The sequence below is a fragment of the Cyanistes caeruleus genome, chromosome 4 (assembly GCF_971803275.1).
Source record: "Cyanistes caeruleus chromosome 4, bCyaCae1.hap1.1, whole genome shotgun sequence".
NCBI lineage: Eukaryota > Metazoa > Chordata > Aves > Passeriformes > Paridae > Cyanistes > Cyanistes caeruleus.
The window spans coordinates 14,948,103-14,966,040 of record NC_141704.1 but is presented as its reverse complement, the minus strand read 5'-3'; the positions used below and the strand labels follow the sequence as shown (position 1 = coordinate 14,966,040).

The window sequence follows — 17,938 nt, the reverse complement described above, 5'->3', positions numbered from 1 at the left end:
GCCTCAGTGAATGCATATACACTGTGTGTGCCTGCAAGCAGAGGCACATCACAATGACAGGTGCTTATTCCAAATGAAAGTTCTTTATCTGTCAAATCACCTCTCGTTTGCGTTGCTCCTTTTTAAGCTGTGCAATCTCTCTATTTCTTCTAGATTCAGTCATTCTAGCTTTCTCCTGCTCTTCTTTCATTTGTTTCATCAAACGAACCTGTAAAGAAGTCAACACTTACAAAAGCTGTTCACACTGAAGTGCTGTTCACTTCCCCCAACTACAGAGTTTCCTCTTCCAATTGCAATTTTCCAGTATATTGCAAGCTTTTAGCCATTCACCTCTTCCATCTAATGTCTTCCTCACTAAGTGCTGAATAACAGCTAATAATGTGCAAGCTCATGCATGTTTGATACCTTAATTTTTGTTCATTAAACCTAAAAGCTACTCCTCTCTCCCCCAGGAACAGCCTGATGCTCACGTCTCTTCTATTTTCAGACTTCCAAGCAGATAACAGTAAGAACAGAGTTATCAGGTAGATGGATGCACAGGAGATTTCAACCCAATTTTCAGTAAACATTCATTGTGCAACACTTCAATTTACTGAAATATACCTTGGTTTTTTTCATTTCTGTCACCTCCTGCTGCAGTTTCTTCAGCTGCTTTTCATATTGAGACTGATTTTTAAGCAATCGTGCGTGTTCCTTTTGTGCTGTTTGAAGTCTCTGCAGTTCTTTATTCATGGCTTGGAGTTTCTTTTCATATTCTGACTTGATTTTTTTTGCCTTTTCTTCTGAATAGGTCTCTACAGAACCTAGAGCAAAAGAGAATGCTTAATCTGCTTTTGTTCAGAGTACTTTTACTTTGCCAGCCACAGCAGGTAACTACTTCCTCTGCTCTAGCATTATATGCAATACCTTTAAAACAACCTAATTTGTCTCTAGTTCCTGCCACCTGTACTATTTTGAACTTTCCACCTTGTATGCATTCTGGGATAAGAGATCAAGCATTAACACTTTCCTCTGACTTCTCTGCAACAAATCTGAGCATCTAAAAGCACAAATACACACATTCACACATATGTACACAGATATACACACATATATTCACACATATAACAACAACTCCTAAAAGCCATCAAGCCTCTTATTCCTTTTCTGACACTGATCAGTGGGGAAGGCTGAAGGAATACAGGGGAACAGCAAAAGCTTAAGACAGTGTGTAACCATAAAGCATAGATAGTGTATATTTTAAAAAGAAAAACAAACAAAATACTTTCCACAGCATTCCCAAAGTGCAGTTATTTGTGGCTTGGGACTCCTGACTCATAGACTTTTAATTCAGGAACTATCTCCAGAATTATGAGAGCTCTTAGAAAACTGAAAATGCTTATTCACCAAAATTAAATACCTGTCAGTAGCAATACATTTCAAAAAAATTTTCTCTCAATTCTGATAGGAACTAGAATGAGTAAAGAATGATTCACTGGCATCATGGGTACAAACCATATTTCTGTTTTCTGCAATTTCTCATCAAATTTGAAAAAGAAAATGAAAGAAGTAGAAAACAGTTCGACTTGAACAGATTGTACAAGATCAATGATTTTGTACTTCTTACCCAAGTTTTGAAGAACCTGATCTCTTTCAAGCTGAGTGTCTCGAATTTTATGTTGTAGCATCATTAGTTTTTCTTCATACTGTTTTTTCAGTGTTTGCAATCTTCGCTGGCTGTTTTCCAGTTCATCTATCAGTTTCTGCTTAATGGCTATTTCACAGGTGATGTTTGCCAAGTCAGCTTGATAATTTTCTAAAATAGAAAGATTTCTGTTAATGTAATAGCAAGGACCACATGAATACTCCTTGCAATCTTAGGGTTACTATAAATCCATATTGTTCCACACAAATCACAATGCACCACGCAACCCTCTTATCTGCAGTTCATGTTAAAGTCACTTTTGTAAACACTCTCAATCCTAGAACCTGGGAAAGAGGTAGGGAAAGATGTCACACTGGATCACAGTTGCCCCTGTGTTGTCACTACTCACATTTAAATTGCAGTATCAGCAATCTGACCTTCCCCATCCAAACGGCTTCAAGATTTCAGCCACATCTCAGGGCTGAAGAATAACTGCCATCCATGAATCCAGCATGTTATACAGGAAAAACTGACTGCTGTCAGGCTCCAAATGGAGACTTTCCCTTCTCTAATTCTTAGAACAACACAGTCAGAATTCTCAAAAGAGAGGCACCATCTCAGTTATTGAAGTGGAATGGTCAAGGGAAAAAGTAGGAGGAAAAAGTGAGAAAAAGTACTAACCCACATGATAAATTCATGAAAGTTTAATTTCTTTAACCAATTAGGTCTTTTTTTTTTTTAGGATTATGTGCCTCAGAATAAAGATATCAGTTGAGGATTATTATTTTTCAGATTCCTGATAATGGTTTGTATAACTCTCAAGAAGAAACCAAGAGACTTGGTTTGCCCATTTGGCCCAACTCACATGCGAGAATTGCTGGTGATGCTGTTTCTGACTCTCACCATATAAAAATGAGGAAGGCTGATAGACTTCCAGCCTTTCAAAATTAAATTCTACCATTTCCAAGTGAGCTGATAGGAGCTATCACCTTTGTGATTAGTCCAGAGACATAAAAATAAACCAGTACTTAAACCTTACACTTTCGATGTCTTAATCAAGGAAGAAACACATCATCAAACACTGGATGGCCTCTGGTCAATTTCAAAACCAATTCAATGCAGGGACACGTGATCAGCTGTCTATTACATGTTTTAGCACCATAACTGAAAAAATAATTCATTGGACATACTCTTTCCAGAGAATTACAGACAGAGAGCTGACAACATTTTCTTCCCTACCAAGACCTGAGGTTTGACAGATATTATTTATAAAACTCTACAGAATATTGCACTGATACTACCTTTTTCATCAGAGTCAGAATCTGATTCATCTGAGCTTTCAACAACTTCCATATCATCATCATCCTCATCATCTTCCTCTTCTTCATCATCATGATCACTGACTTCCTGAATTTCCTCCTACAAAACATAGACATTAAAGCACCTCCACATTTTTTCATGCCTCAATCATTTGTGACTATCACTTTGAAGCTGCAGCATTCACCTAGCCTATTCTTAATTTTCTTCCTATAACCTTGCAAATCTTTAAACAGACAATGAACAAATAAATCAAACAATTATAAATACTTACTCCCTCCAATTCATTATTCTCTCTCTCTGAAGTGCCTTTTTCATCTCTCTTCTCCTGCTCGTTGTCTGTGTTATCCTCTTTAACACTAATAGAAGAGGCAGACACAAATTATTCACAAAGTGAAATGGCAGGTGTTTCCCATCCCCCAACCAGTAAGTTGTAATTCCAAATAAAGATGAAAAATAAAGTGTAGTTAAAAAAATGTACAAGGTGTTGGGCATGGGTAAAACACAACTTCCAAACTTCTGCATATAATAAATTAATGCCTAATTAATCTTGGTTTGCAAGGTAATAGTAATGATTAGCACATTGTTCCAGCATACTGCACAACTGGGACAATCAGAATAGACAGATGCTACAGCAGTACTCATTTTGTATGGAAGTTGCAGTGCACCCAGAGTAGCTTTCACAATAAAAGAACTTTGTGTGCAAGTACAGCATACATTACAAGTATTCCTACACTTTCAAGTCATAACAGAGCCTACTGTACTTAGAATTGTCTTAAAATTTAATTATTTATGTATAAACCTTAAACAATAACCTAATTTATCATACTATAACCACTCTTTTGATTAGTTATTTCCTTTGACATAAAGGGAATGCTCAAAATAGGCATTTATACAACAATAAAAAGGGTTTACTGCAGGGTTTTTTGGTTTTGTTCTAATACCCATTAGGGCAAGTTTTAATATTTTTAAGTGCACATTTAAGACATCACATGCAAATATAAAACAAAAAATCAATGGCACTCTGCAAATTGTCACAGACCGGGTATCAGTCCCTCCAGTACTACATGTACAAATCCCAAAGCTCCAGTGGATGGGAAATTGTGACAGAATAGAGCTAGACACCATAGAGGGTAATAATGAAAAACTGTGGTTAAGATTGCATAATGTGGAATCCACCTCAACTAACTTCAGCTGCATAAAAGTCTGGCAAGTTGTGCTGTCACTGATCAGGCACAGAAACCAGAAATGCACATATTCCTCCACTGACACCAAGAGAAGCTCAGATTCAAGATCAAACTCCAGGGCAAATCCAATACCCAGTGCAGTGACAAGAAACATACAGTAGATTCGAGACACTTTAATTTGGTAAGCGACACCTTTGAAACAGTTTGAATCTAAAAAGTGCCTGTTGAGGAACACAGCGCTTCTGTGTACCCATGATTTTCTGTTGTATTACTTTTTAATCTCTTCAATGCTAACTGATTCCCTTCTGCCCCATCATGCTGGCCTTTACCAGTTATGAGTTAACCATGCATAAGACAGGAAAGCTTTTGCTTGAATCATCTGAATCCATGCAGCAACTGGGTATGCTGAAATTAAAAAATCTACCAAAAGATGCCTAACAGGGAACACTGTGATACAATCTCATTTCCACAGATCTTCATCTCCCTCAAACCAGAACACTTTCTGTTTTATGTTGGTTATTAAGCCTAAGAGATAATGGATTTTAGCTGCAATCCTCATACAGATTGAGGCAAACCCCCAATTTCCCTTCCAGCTGCAGTCAGTACAGAACTAACCACTACAGAGAATTTGTGTTCTGCCTAAGAAAGGGAAGTGACAGGAGGAAGGAGAGCCAGCAGCTCTCCCAGGCAGAACTGTACTGCATAATGTATATGCTACTGGTCTGTGGATTCAGATCATCTGCATCAATTCAGTGGGTGGGTTTTTTGGATCAAAGTATACAGCAGAAAAATAAAAACTCCTTCAGTTTAATCATAATATAATTCCCTTTATAGAGCCCTCAATTTAACTGCTCTCTGTGAACGACTATTCATCTACTGGTTTGGCTGAAACAGAATGGGAGGAATGATCAAGGCTTCATGCTTTCAGAAGTCACATGCTTTCAGAAACCAAAGCAGCAGATTTGACTGAGGTGTGATGATCCAAGACACTCTTGATCTCACATGCCAAAATTATTGTTGTCACATACTGCCTGCTAGACATTTCATACTATACATGCTACTGTACCTTCCTCCTGCCTTTCATTTCACTTAGGCTATGCAAGAAGGAAAACAATTAAGAACAGGAGCTCCCGAAGGTGCCACCTCCCCACAAAAGCTTTCAACACTGTAACTCCAGAGTCAACCTCAATTCCACAACAGAGGTTTCTTCCAGTTAAAACACTAGTTGAAAATGAAAACCCAGCAAAGAATTCTGGACATTAACCACTCCTGAAGTATCTATGAATCTGCCCAACTTCTTTTCATCTATGACAACCAGTTAATTGAAATGACAGGTAATTAAAAACCTGGGAAATATTCCAACCTTCTTTCTTCTTGACTGCTTTCCTCAAGTTTCTGTAGCCTTCAAAAGCACGAGGTACAGTATTGGAAGGCCAAGCCAATGAAGGACAAACCAGACAGTGAAAAGCAAAAGTGATAAGAAGGTAAAAAAATGATATATATGAGCTTGCGGAGTTTAAAATGAAATTTTAAAAGATACCATCAAGAGACAACAAGTAGTAAAAAGGCAATACATCCTGGACAACTGGAAAGTAAATAGAAGACAAAGAAGAAGCATATGTAGGTTAAGTAATCTGCCACTGATAACAAGTGTAAATTCAAGTTACACTAAGGAAGAAATTTTAGACAATGTATTTAACTTTGCGAATTATTTCTAATAATGGATTAAGACAACATCTCAATTCAAGAAAAAGCTTTCTCCTCTTTCTCCACTTAAAAATGGCAGGTAAAATACTGAAAATTGCAAATACTGCCACAGACCCAACATTATATATTCTCAGAACATATCAGGAAAAAAACCAATGCACTAGTTTTATATATGCTGATAAAATATCGTAATACAAAATAGAAATAAGAAAATTTTAGCATTAGTATTCTAAATAATATATTCTGAATATAATTAATACAAAAAGTCTTCGAACTGCAGTCACTTTTTGTTTGGGTTTTGTTGTTCCTTTTTAAATAAAAAGTAGAGAATTGCAGCTTATTTTTCTGGGATTCAGAAAGTACATGTCAATAATTTCTTGTTATTTTTTAATAAATTAACAAAAAACATGCACCAGAAGCAATGAGATGGATAAAATGTTAGTATTTCTGCCTGTACTTTTTAATCTTGAATAAATGTGGATTTATCAGTAAAGAAAGTCTGCATGACATATGTAAGCACAGAGATGGCTTAAAATTCATCAACTACTGAAATTCCTCATTTCCCATTATGACAAAGTTTCGAGCAAGAGCTTTCATTGCCTTTTCACTTTATACTGCCTATCATCTTCCTTCAGTATCAGCTAGGAGCTAGCACTCTGAATCCCATGTAACTTTCATCACTAATTTGGTTTAATAAAGGTTAGGGGAGTCAAAAGAAAGCAGAAATGGTTACCAGGCGTATATGGCTGACTAACAATTGCAAGGAATGTGGAAGATTTGCTCAGGGGCTTCTCGTGGGTAAGTCACACTGTGGGACACTCCAATCATGTCAGTTTTTCAGTAGGCAAAATATTACTGCTGTGTAAACTGTTTCAAATAAAACTTATGACAGATGCTTATTAAAGGCTACAGATATATAGCAGTACATACCTGCTGCTCATTCAGAACCTTGCTTTTAGGCCTTCAGGCTACCTCACAACAATTTAAATAAGTTGTATATATTTAAAATTATCTACTTTTTGTCATACTGACCCATAACCAGGAAACAAAAGACCAAGAAAATCAGCAGATGGGGCAGAACTACTAGCTAGGCTTACCAATCCCATTTTAGTAGAAAACTGCTAGTTAGACAACTTTAAAAGCATGGGAACACTAAAAAGAAATAGTTGAGTAAATGTAGCTAAATGACTGTAGAATACAAAATTAAAACAAAGAATCCCCATCAAACTGCCTGGCAAAGTGTCTGTGCATTACATTAATGTACACACCACTAACTCCTGAAATTTCAATAGAATAAAAATTCACAGCGATATAACCTTAACATAGACTTTTCACTAATTGGATAGAAGCACTCTGCAGATAATAAGCATGACAATGTATAATCTCTCTATTCTAACATTTCTTAGCATCTAACGAATATTCCTCCCAACACATGCACCTCAGAAATTTCTAAATATTTACTACAAAGCAGTCTGTAGATAGGCCAGTAGATAGATTCAAACCTTAGCAGCACTTTGATGAGTGTCACCCCATTTTATAGAACACATGGCTCACTTTAAGATGGAGCCACCAAAAGGTGTCTTCCAACTTGAATTTTTCTATAGCTATCTAATTCCCTAAGGCTAGAATTCAAAACTGATTTCAAAAATAATTTATGGTAAGTAGTCCCTACTTTTGGATCCGATTACTTGGCCAACCCATCACAATATTATTTTCCTGGTGTGAGAAAAGTATGACTGGCTTTCAAAAAAAACCCAAAATAAACTATAAAAACACAACCTAACAACTGAGGCTCTATCTAAGCATGTAGTTAAATGAAAGCTTGATTTTAAAATGCTTTACAAATGTACAAAATCAAATCTCTTTGTTCCTGCATTTACATTTAAAGGACATATTGAAGTGCTTGGCTGAAGAGAGGACAGAACATTCTGCTGATTTATTTAATACTTCCATCTTGCTCTCAAGTTCTTACAAAAATCAGACAAAATCTATCAAAATCCCCATAAAAGTCTAAGAGCTTCCTGAAAAATGATATGCAAAGAATCCAGTTGCTCTTAAAATGAGTGTTCTCTAAAATTATCAGACATTTGTGTGGTGAAAGGATTTACAGATATAGGACCTAAAATTAAAAATATGGCTGACTCTCACCTACTTTATACTTTGATTCTTTTAAGACTAAACTTTCATAGTTTTACTCTAAACTTGTAGAAGTCTGAAGGGCCATTATTACATAGAGTAACAGATTAGAAGCACGGAAAATTTCAGCTAAAACTGAGAGATTTTTAATGGATTCAAAGTCTCTGAGTACACAAAGCCTTGCTGCTATCTAAACAGGCATGTCAATGTCTATGAGGATTTTAGTAGATGAGAAGTTGGACAGCAAAAAAACCAGCAAAGCATGATGTTGCAGAGAATTAGGAAACCTCAAAAAAACATTCATAGAAGCAAAAGATAAAGCAAAAGAAGCCATTCCAACAGCTACCAAAGAATCCCCAGCTACTCAGTATATCTTTTCTTCAGAAAGCTGTTTCAGTTTTGACATAGAGCTGAAAAAACTTTTATAATTTTTTCAAGCTTTAGTTAAATTTCAGGTGCATTTTAGAAGAAATTTTTAAAAATATCAAAATCTAGAAGAGAGCACCTGTGCTTTCATCATTGAGTGTAATTACACAGAAAAGTTTGTTCAAAAGGAGACATTCATTCTACAAATACTGCACACTTCACTGGAAGAAAAGATGCAAAAGAAATCCTGTAACTTCAACATGTAAAAGGGTTTGAAGGAAGAGCAATTTAGAGTCCAAACCCACAAAACAAGCCTTTTTAAGTCTCAGTAGTTAAGAAAATAGGCCTTTTTACTAAGAAAGAGAAAACAAATAGCATTATAATTAATACACCACCTCTTTTTCTTTTTCCTTTCTTTTTTTTTCAGCTTTTCTAGATCTTTCTTGGCTATATCTAGTATTTCCATTGTCTCTTTCTCTGAGGAAAGCATAGAAGCAGAAAATGCTGATGGTCCACCAAAGTACGTGGCTCTTGATGAGGCTCTTGACAAGTTGCGTCGAAGATTTTCATTCACTGCTTCACTTTCTAATAATTTTGCTCTTAAAAAAAAAAAAATAAAAGGAAGAATTGTAGACCATGAATTACAAGTATTGCCAGTACATGAGATATATGCTCTTTTGCCTCTGTAACTTCAATGCATTACAATCAGTCTAAAAAGAAACTACAAACCAAGAAGTCTGAAAAAATACAACGTAGTAAATTCCCTTAAATTTAAAATACCATTTTACACAATGGTTATATATTTATTGTACATATATCATATAACCTAGACAGAATACATGAAAATATGTTTGTATGAACATACAGATATATATATATAGAGAGAGAGAGAGAGAGATACAGACCTGAATATGCTTTATGAATATACATAGTATATGAAAGCCACACAAAAGCTCTAACATCAACTGAGGATAGGCTAGATAATTTTTTGTATGCTATATGTCCAAAACACGAATAAATAAAAATATCTAAAATATTTAAGAGCTTTTGATTTTTAAGAGGAAGTATTTTTTTAAAAACATATTTTTTATAAAACATTTTTTAAACAAGTGATTTCTCAGTACTGTAATTTTTATATGCGGTTACAAAGTTATAAAAGAATCATTCCAAGTTTTACTGTTCTTGGTGCAACAATATTAAGTTATCCCCATAATTTAGACAACATCTTACTCTCATTCCTATTGTCAGTTTGACGTCTAAGATTTTACATTTTTGTATCCAAGAGCAACACCAGATAGTCTTAGAAGCTGAAGGACCACTCTCCTAAAGTAATCTCCACACAGGAAAACAGCTGTAGTATTGTTAACACTTCCATTGTTTTTAAAAATAAAAATTGTCCAAATACATATCATGCAAATACCTGAGATCTTCAATTTCCTTGATATAATTATGAATCATGTTGCTAATTTCTTCATTTCCTTCCCCTTTGAAGGACAGAGAGAAAAGAGGGATGAGGGGAGAGAAAGATTAAGAAAGGGCAGAAACAATATAAATATCTGAATATAGCTACCAGGCACATGGTACCAGCAAAGGGAAACGGTCACATGGGCTCCACATGTAAATCTCAACTTGTAAAATAGCTCTCCTTCTTAAACTGAATTCTACTTTTTGTTCCTCTCTCATGTGATCACCATGCGACTACCAGTAACTTGTTTTCCATATTAGTGCATTTTAACAACACTTAAATAAAAATTACTTATCTGGAGTTTAATTTGAAGTCAAATTTATTTGGTCTGGTTGTTAAACCACCACAGGGGCTAAGCATACAAATTATTTCTATACAAAAACATTGTTTCATGTTTCCTGTTCACATTTCTAAATGGATGATCAAATCAGGGCACCAAACTATTTCTATTATTAAAAAAATATTCCAGAAACAGAAGAAATAATTATATGGGGGTCTATCTCTGCCAAAGGAGGTCCTACATCGTTAATAAAAAGGCTTTGTTCCAAGGGATCAATGAAGGAAGAACATATAATTAATTTAAGTTCATGAATTTATGAAGCAGTTAATGCACATTCACAGCGTACCTGTCCTGGCTAGCACTTGGTTGGCCTGGTCACTCATCAGCTGCGTTATTCTGGCTCGAAGAGCATCGATAGTCTCTTGCATTGCTTTAATTCTAACCCGCAGGTTGTTGTTTTCTGTTTGCAGCATCGCGTTTTCATGGAACATGTCATTGATGCTTTCAACACCTTCTTCATCTATAATCCTTTTCCCCTTTAGGACAGTAAAAATATTTTATCATGAGTCAAGGCTGACCTACACTAAAAAAAAAATTCTTACTTGGTAAATGCAATGCACAGAAGACTTGGAATTCCAAGCAAACACTCGTAGCACAGGATAATTTCAAAAAAACTGATATCTGGGCCAACACCTAAGCATCTGGGTTTTGTGTAATTCCACTTTAGTCTGAAATACAAGTACATGAAGAGGTTGAAGAATGGGAAGATAGTATTCTGATTTGATAAAGAACTACCTCAAGAAGAGTAAAAGTTGATCCCATTTGGTAATGGCCTTTATTCCTGAAAACATTGAATAAACTTCAGGAACAACTGAGCATGAGTATTTGCCTTGTATACCTGAGACTAGATTTTTAAAACACAAACTGTTTTAGCTGTCTTGAAATTTTCAAAAGCAATACACAGTAACTATACACGTTGACTTACGCATCTGTCTAAGTTGTGGTTTGGTCATTTTTGCTTTGGAAGTGCCTTTCTCATTGCCTTTCAAAAAGCAAATATGCATCATCAGTAAATATCACTGACATTTGCTGATATCTCTTTTCTTTGGGGATACAATCTACATTTTCTAAAAACATCTGGTAATCACTGGAATTAAGTGTTGTTTACATTAGGGTTGCTATTCCAATGTTTTTAGCATATGAAGTGGAAATAGTCAACAGGAAAAAAAAAAGCTGTGGAATTATAAGCATTCTAAAGCAGAAGAAATCCTAAGAGGATAAACTTACTGTTTTGTATTCCATGAGCTCCATCTGTAGCCGCGCAATCTCACTGCGCAAAGCATTTATTTGTTGACTGGCCCTATCCTGATTAACCATCACCTTGTTCTTGATGTTCCGTGCCCGATTGGCGTACTTTAGTGTGTTCAAAGTTTCCATGAAGTCTCGATCTGAAGGGCTCACACATGCTATCATGAGCGTTTGACTGCAAGTCAGAAACACAGGTCAGCATTACACACCAAGGACCAGAAGAGCAGAGAGAAGCTAACAGGTCCTCAGGAAGAAGGTGAAACAAGAATAGCAACTTCATGGTGTTTGTGAAAATATTTCTGCATCTAGCTCACTGCAAACTGTGAACCACAAAGGTCAGCAGGTGCCACGTCTTATCTCCCTAGAATAGTATAGGAGATACTAGATTATTATTTGTTCCACACATGAAATTGTAAAAGTGATTAATGGGTGTTTCCAGAAACATTTCTCAAATTAAATTCAGTTTGTCTAATCATACATAAACTGAGATTAAGGAATTTATAGTCAACCTAAATTCCTAGACAGTGATTTGGATCATGCAGCCATCAGGACTGTGTACTGCAATTCCCGAGTTGCTTACCTACTTCATCTGAAAGATGCCCAAATGCTCATCTTACCTGTCCATACATTTTGTGTAATGTGCCTGTTCTCTACCTCAGGTTCCAAACTGGCTGAATTCTCCACTGCAAGTTATCTCCTGTTCTACAACACAAGCCCAAAACTAGGACTTACCCTTAGCACTCTATAACTGCATTTATACCACATTTCATAACACCACTGCTTAGAGCAACTTTCCACAACAAAAGGCAGCAGGACCTGAGCTCTTGGCCCACGAGGCCTATGAACAACCATCTTCCTTTCAGTTTCTACAACATCCCCTAGCCATCCCATCATGGGATATTATTGTGGGGTGAGAACATATTCTATGCTCCAAATGAAAGATCAAGCAGATAGACCAGCAGGAGCCAGTAGGACAAAAGCAGGAAAAAAAAACAAAATGATTTTCACTCCAACCAAGTGCATTCATATTCAACAGGTTCCTTCCCTCACTCCCTGAAGTGCACTCATTTCATGTCAGGTAAGAACAGTCTAGACAGTCAGAACCAGAATTCCAGCTGCAGATAACTCTGAAGGTGCATACATTGCCTAAATTCTCAACAGAAAGGGCAAAACATCTGCATTTGATGGACTGAGTACACTCCTCCACGTTTTAAAGGAATTTGCTTCTCCATTGTATGTCACAGCTTGGGTAGTTACTTTAGGAACTGTCTCTGGGACAAAGGAGTAATATCTGCATCAGGCAAGCTAGATTCTGATCTTCACTTTCTACAGTTTCAGACTGAAACAAACGAATCCCTGCAACAAACTCTGAGACAAGCAATTATACTAACCATACACACTGGGAAACTAAGCTAGAAAGAGTAACTAGCCTGGAGCTAAAAAGAACCTTCACTATCAGCAACTCTTCATCAGTTCTCACCCATATCTTTGTGTCAGTTTTCCAAACTCTTAGTCCTCAAGATAAGGCCATGAAAGAGTAGGAACAGTTTTTTTTTGATTCTGACATTGAGAATGCACTTATTTTTCTAAATCTCAGAGGACTGGTTCTGCTATGTGTCTATCTTGAAAACTGAACAAGTTGAACTCCAGTTTCCTATGTGAACTGTAAAATGGACTAGGGTTTTTTGAAAATGTTCTACTTCCTTTATGTCACCATTTCTTTAAACTGCTCCCCCTGCTCCTGAAGTTGGGAAGATATTATTTTCCATATTAAACATTATAACATTCCTTTTAAAATACCAATGCTCCATATTTTTCTTTGAATAATTCAAGAAACATTTATATTTAAGTGCTGCTTCAGAACTGTTACATCATTATACTTAAAATAAGGATTATTGTGAGAAAAGTACAGTGATACAATGTTTTCATCACTGTTAACTCAGGATTTACTACAACCTAACCCAAATAATTACTAATAAATTTCTGTATTTGTTAAGAGAGAAATATTAATGTGGACTGTTATACCTAGGGCGGAAGTTGGAAGGCTACTTCCAAGAGAGAACAGGCTTAAAGAAATCTAAATCTGATTTGCCAGAAGAAAAAAACTGCTTATTTGTTAAAATTTAGCTTTTCCACCCATTTTGATTGCCAAAGCCCAGATAAGAAACCATTAAAAATGTGAGGGTTTTATATATAAATATATATGAAAGATTTGTCTCAACATCTTTATGTGTCACATAGAAAAAAACTGGGGGGAAGGAAGGCATCCATACGATTCTCATGAATTAAAAAAAGACAGAAAGAATAGATACAAGTATCATTAGAAACTTACTGAGGAGCATTTGCTATCTGTACATTTGTGTTGGGTTTGGCTGGGATAGAGTTAATTTTCTCCACAGCTGTTGGTTTGGGCAGTTTTGGATTTGTGCTGGAAACACCTACTATGGGTCCATAATGCAGGTATGTCTGAGCTGCTGCTGGGCAGGGCTGACACGGAGCCAGGACCTTTTCTGCCCCTCAGACTGCCCCCTCAGTGGGGTGCACAAGGAGTTCTCAGGGGACACAGCTGAGCCCAACGGACCCAAGGGATATTCCATCCCATATGGAATCATGCTTAGCATATAAAGCTGGGGCAATGAGAAAAAAGAGGGGGGATATTCAGAGTGACAGCATTTGCCTTCCCAAGTCACCCTAAGGCACAATGGAGCCCTGCTTTCCTGGGAATGGCTGAACACCTGCAGGCCCATGGGAAGTGAATGATTTCCTTTCCTTTGCTTGCATATGCGACTTTTGCTTTACCTAATAAAGTGTCCTTATGTCAAACCCTGACTTTTCTCCCTTCTACCCTTGTGATTCTCTCCTGGGGACAGGGAGGGAGCGTCTGTGTGGGGCTCAGCTGTGGCCGGAGCTGCCCCGACCCCATCGCACGCTGAACTCCATGACTGCTCCTTAAGAACACTGCAGGGAGACACGGAGCTGTGAGACACCAAAATATTTTGGAGTCAAAGTAGTATTTCTACAAAAGACCGATTTTAGAGGAGTTTGAAAAAACATGCTCACTACCTGATAAAAAATAATTAATAAAAAATAGAATGAAGAGGTTTTTGCACTTATTTACAGAAAGAGCTTAGAAGAGCTCTTTGATTTCAGCTGTTTTTTTAGGAATTCTGGAGTTTCTTCCTCCCTTTTGCACATTTGAAAGTGTCTAGCTCTTATTTTACTTATTTTTTTTCCTGGCTCTCCTTTCACACTTCAGTGCTTCAATTTGTTGGAAAAAAGTTATCTCTCTGAAGAGCATAGCAACAGTTCGAGATTTTTCTTCTGCTTCTCCCTACTCTTTTGTGAAAAAACTTCCTACTCTCCTAAACATATGAGCCAAGCATATTGGATCACAAAAAAGAACAAAGAGTACTACCTTACTAAAATATATTCATCTGTGGTCCCTCTTATATTTGTACACATTAGCATTATAAGTACAAAATCTGTAGTATTTTAATAAATTTTATTTTAATAAATTTGTTACTGTTTCCTTATATAAAGCCTTCAGAGATCATAACTTTCCTTCATTGTATGTGCAGAAAGTACACAAATGGATTAATACAAGCAATCCCGGTGAAAGACTACTTTGTTTTTATTAGGCTGCAATCCAACAGCAGGTACCTGAACAGATGGCATCATAGGCCAAGATATATCATCTCTAAAAAGATGGAAGCGACTGTGGTAAACCAACTCCAAGCTCCTGTGCACAGCAGTCAGAGCAAACAATTCACTGACATTTAAAAAACAAAGCAACCAAAAAAACCCAAACCAAATTCTAAAGGAGAAACTCATCAGAGCTTTAAATATGCTTTAAAATGTGCTGTAAACAAAACCTACCATTTTTACTATCTACAGTCTACAGGTATTTCAATGGGAAGAACTTGCCTAAAAATGGTAACTTCTAAGCTAACCTGGAGCTTCATGTCTAGTAAAATAACAATAGCACTGGAAAGAACAAAGAAAAAATCCTCTTCAAATCTTTTCCTTCCATTGACGGCATTATTTTCACAACAATTTATCTCCATAACCTTCCTCCAGAAAGATTTTTATTGTCATTTAATATTCATTTTACTTTCTGCAGATTATGTTCTCATTCTTGCTCATTCACAATGAAATATATAAAATGTTTCAATTTTCATACCTGTTTCCCCCAAGAGAGTCTTGAAGTAGCCTTGTAAGCTTTGAATCTCTGTATGGTACATGAGTTGCCTTCTTACTTTTATCTCCCAGTGCACTTATTACATTGCCAAGTGCCAGCTAAAAAACACCAAATCATGTAACACACAAGTCAGAATCAGCTCCTGTGTAGTTTTATTTTAAAATACCTATAAACTGTAGTCAGCATACTGACTATAGAAAGTGAGAAAATTAATAAACTCATGAAAGTTAGCATAAAAATATTTCTGAAGATGTCTGTAGTTTACATTTAGAAATTTTTGTGTTAACCCCAGTGCATCTGATGACTTACAGTCTGCTGTCTGTAAGTGTTAAAAGTGCTTAGCACAATTCATATGCACTGTCTATTAGTATCTCATATCAGTCACATACTAAAGTTGGTACTACTCAATCTAACAAACATTTGCTTTGGATCATAATTAAAGTTGATCTGTAACAGTAGCTATAATGTCTTTCAAATTAATTTTATCAATCGCCTTTATGCTACATTTAGAATAAAATGTGGGGCACTTAAATGAAGGAAAAAAACCCAGAATTTAGTACCTCTATAGTTATAAAGCAAAAAAATGTCTGATGATGATTTGATCATTTAAGACTTGAAATTAAAGCTTGTAGTCCATGGCTATCATGTTTCAGTACTAAAAGGGTCTAATGCTTGTTTATAAACAATCGAGCATTTGGCTGTGGAATTATTTTTATGTGGAACTGCACACACTTGAGTCAAACAGAAGGATTTTGCTTTAGGAGGTGCCCTGTACTGCAGGTTCTTGTTTTGGAAATGGCGCAGCTGCCACCAGCAGGTGGAGAACTGCACACGCCCCATGCTGTGCCTGCTTGCTTTGAAGGATTTAAAGCACTTCACAAAACTGGGCTGGACTTCACTGTAAATAAAAGTTTTGTGATCTTATATTAGTTACATCACACTAATTTTCACCTTCATGCACTTTATTTGCTCTTTGTTAAGGACACAACTATGTCATCTAGATCCCCCAAATCCTGCTGGATTTGTGCTTCTGTCTATGATGAAATTGAACTAAATGTTCTTTCTCTTCCATATAATATAACCAGAAGAACTACAGAAAATAATCAATGTCATGATGGCAAGAGAATCACTGATAAAACTCTAATTGCACAATATCCTAGAAAACTAGTACTGCTCAATAACCCAGAAAAAACTAGCCATGCTTTCACATAGGGAACAGAAATGTATTTTTGTGTCTTATTTAAAAGCACTGCACAGAGCCTCCACATAGCCATGTAGTACAAAACAAAGCCATGAAATTACAATTTCCACTAATAATCACCAGCTCTAATTTTCAGTGCAGTTTAGTGTTAAGTAAAACATTTCATACAGTTAATTTAAAAATTACATAGCAAGCCAGTACACAGACAAAAAAAATATTAAACTGCAAGTTATAAATTTCACTTCTAAGTGTTTTGCCTGGGGTTGTTATACATTATATTGTATAACTGTATAGTCTTACTAGTCCACAGTTGATGGAAATGCCTTCTTTTGCCCTTTCTCCTGTAGCTCCTGTTCGCTTTAACCTTTCAGATCCAGCCAGATCAACAAAATGAAACTTGGCAGTAAGAGTTTCATATTCATTCATCTCAGAAGATTCAGATATTATCCTGTTATCAGTGGCATTATCCTGAAGCAAAGAAGAACCCACAAGGCTTGATGAGATCTTTCACATTAACATTTGCAAAGTTCAATCAACAATTATTTACAAAACTACCTCTTTACCATGACCATCTCCTTATTCATTCTTTTATAACAACAGTATTTTGAAACATATTATCTCCATTTTAATCATATGTACTAACACATTCTCAAAGACCCAGTTCTAGATGCATGTGAATACAAATTAAGTACAAGCTACCACTGCTTTTTGAAGAAATGAGAAGACACATCTATTAAAATATACAAGTCTCCAGCAACATGAGCAACAAATTTTTATATCCTCTAGAATGCACTCTTGAATAGATTGTCAAAGGAAACTGATTTAAAAAAAATAAAACTTTAATTACATTATTACCCCACAAAATCACCAGAACTACCTAGTTCATAAACCTGCCAAATAGCTGAAAGATATTTTGATTTTATACCTCTCTAAATCCCATTACTAGCCTCCCTGTGGGATGATTTTTCAACTTACTTTAGGAATTATTGTTGGGAGCCATTTCTCCTAGCAGTCAGTATTCCACTAGCACTTCTGACTTCCCCAGAAGATAAGAACAGTAGAGGAAATAAGGGAAAATTAAGTTCCTTTCCCCCTTCCTCCCCCAAGTAATGACTTGCTGTGGGGGATGCTGCCCAGGAACACGCTGCA

The 17,938-nt window shown here is 36.2% G+C and overlaps 1 protein-coding gene across 12 annotated transcripts in view; it reads right to left on the bottom strand.

Moving 5' to 3' along the window:
• KIF21A (kinesin family member 21A) overlaps nt 1-17,938 on the bottom strand; it is an 86,865-nt gene that overhangs the window by 32,168 nt on the left and 36,759 nt on the right. For 7 of the 12 annotated variants that reach the window (XM_086886836.1, XM_086886825.1, XM_086886829.1 and 4 more), the window contains exons 6-17: nt 17,090-17,257; nt 15,571-15,686; nt 11,370-11,565; nt 10,429-10,618; nt 9,758-9,821; nt 8,733-8,936; nt 5,492-5,530; nt 3,216-3,300; nt 2,926-3,043; nt 1,607-1,795; nt 604-803; nt 101-208 (exon numbers count right to left, since the gene is read on the bottom strand). In XM_086886836.1, coding sequence (XP_086742962.1) covers nt 101-208; nt 604-803; nt 1,607-1,795; nt 2,926-3,043; nt 3,216-3,300; nt 5,492-5,530; nt 8,733-8,936; nt 9,758-9,821; nt 10,429-10,618; nt 11,370-11,565; nt 15,571-15,686; nt 17,090-17,257 — 1,677 coding nt within the window. The remainder of the gene's footprint in view (nt 1-100; nt 209-603; nt 804-1,606; nt 1,796-2,925; nt 3,044-3,215; nt 3,301-5,491; nt 5,531-8,732; nt 8,937-9,757; nt 9,822-10,428; nt 10,619-11,369; nt 11,566-15,570; nt 15,687-17,089; nt 17,258-17,938) is intronic. The other 5 variants (XM_086886827.1, XM_086886831.1, XM_086886834.1 and 2 more) reach the window with 1 other exon arrangement.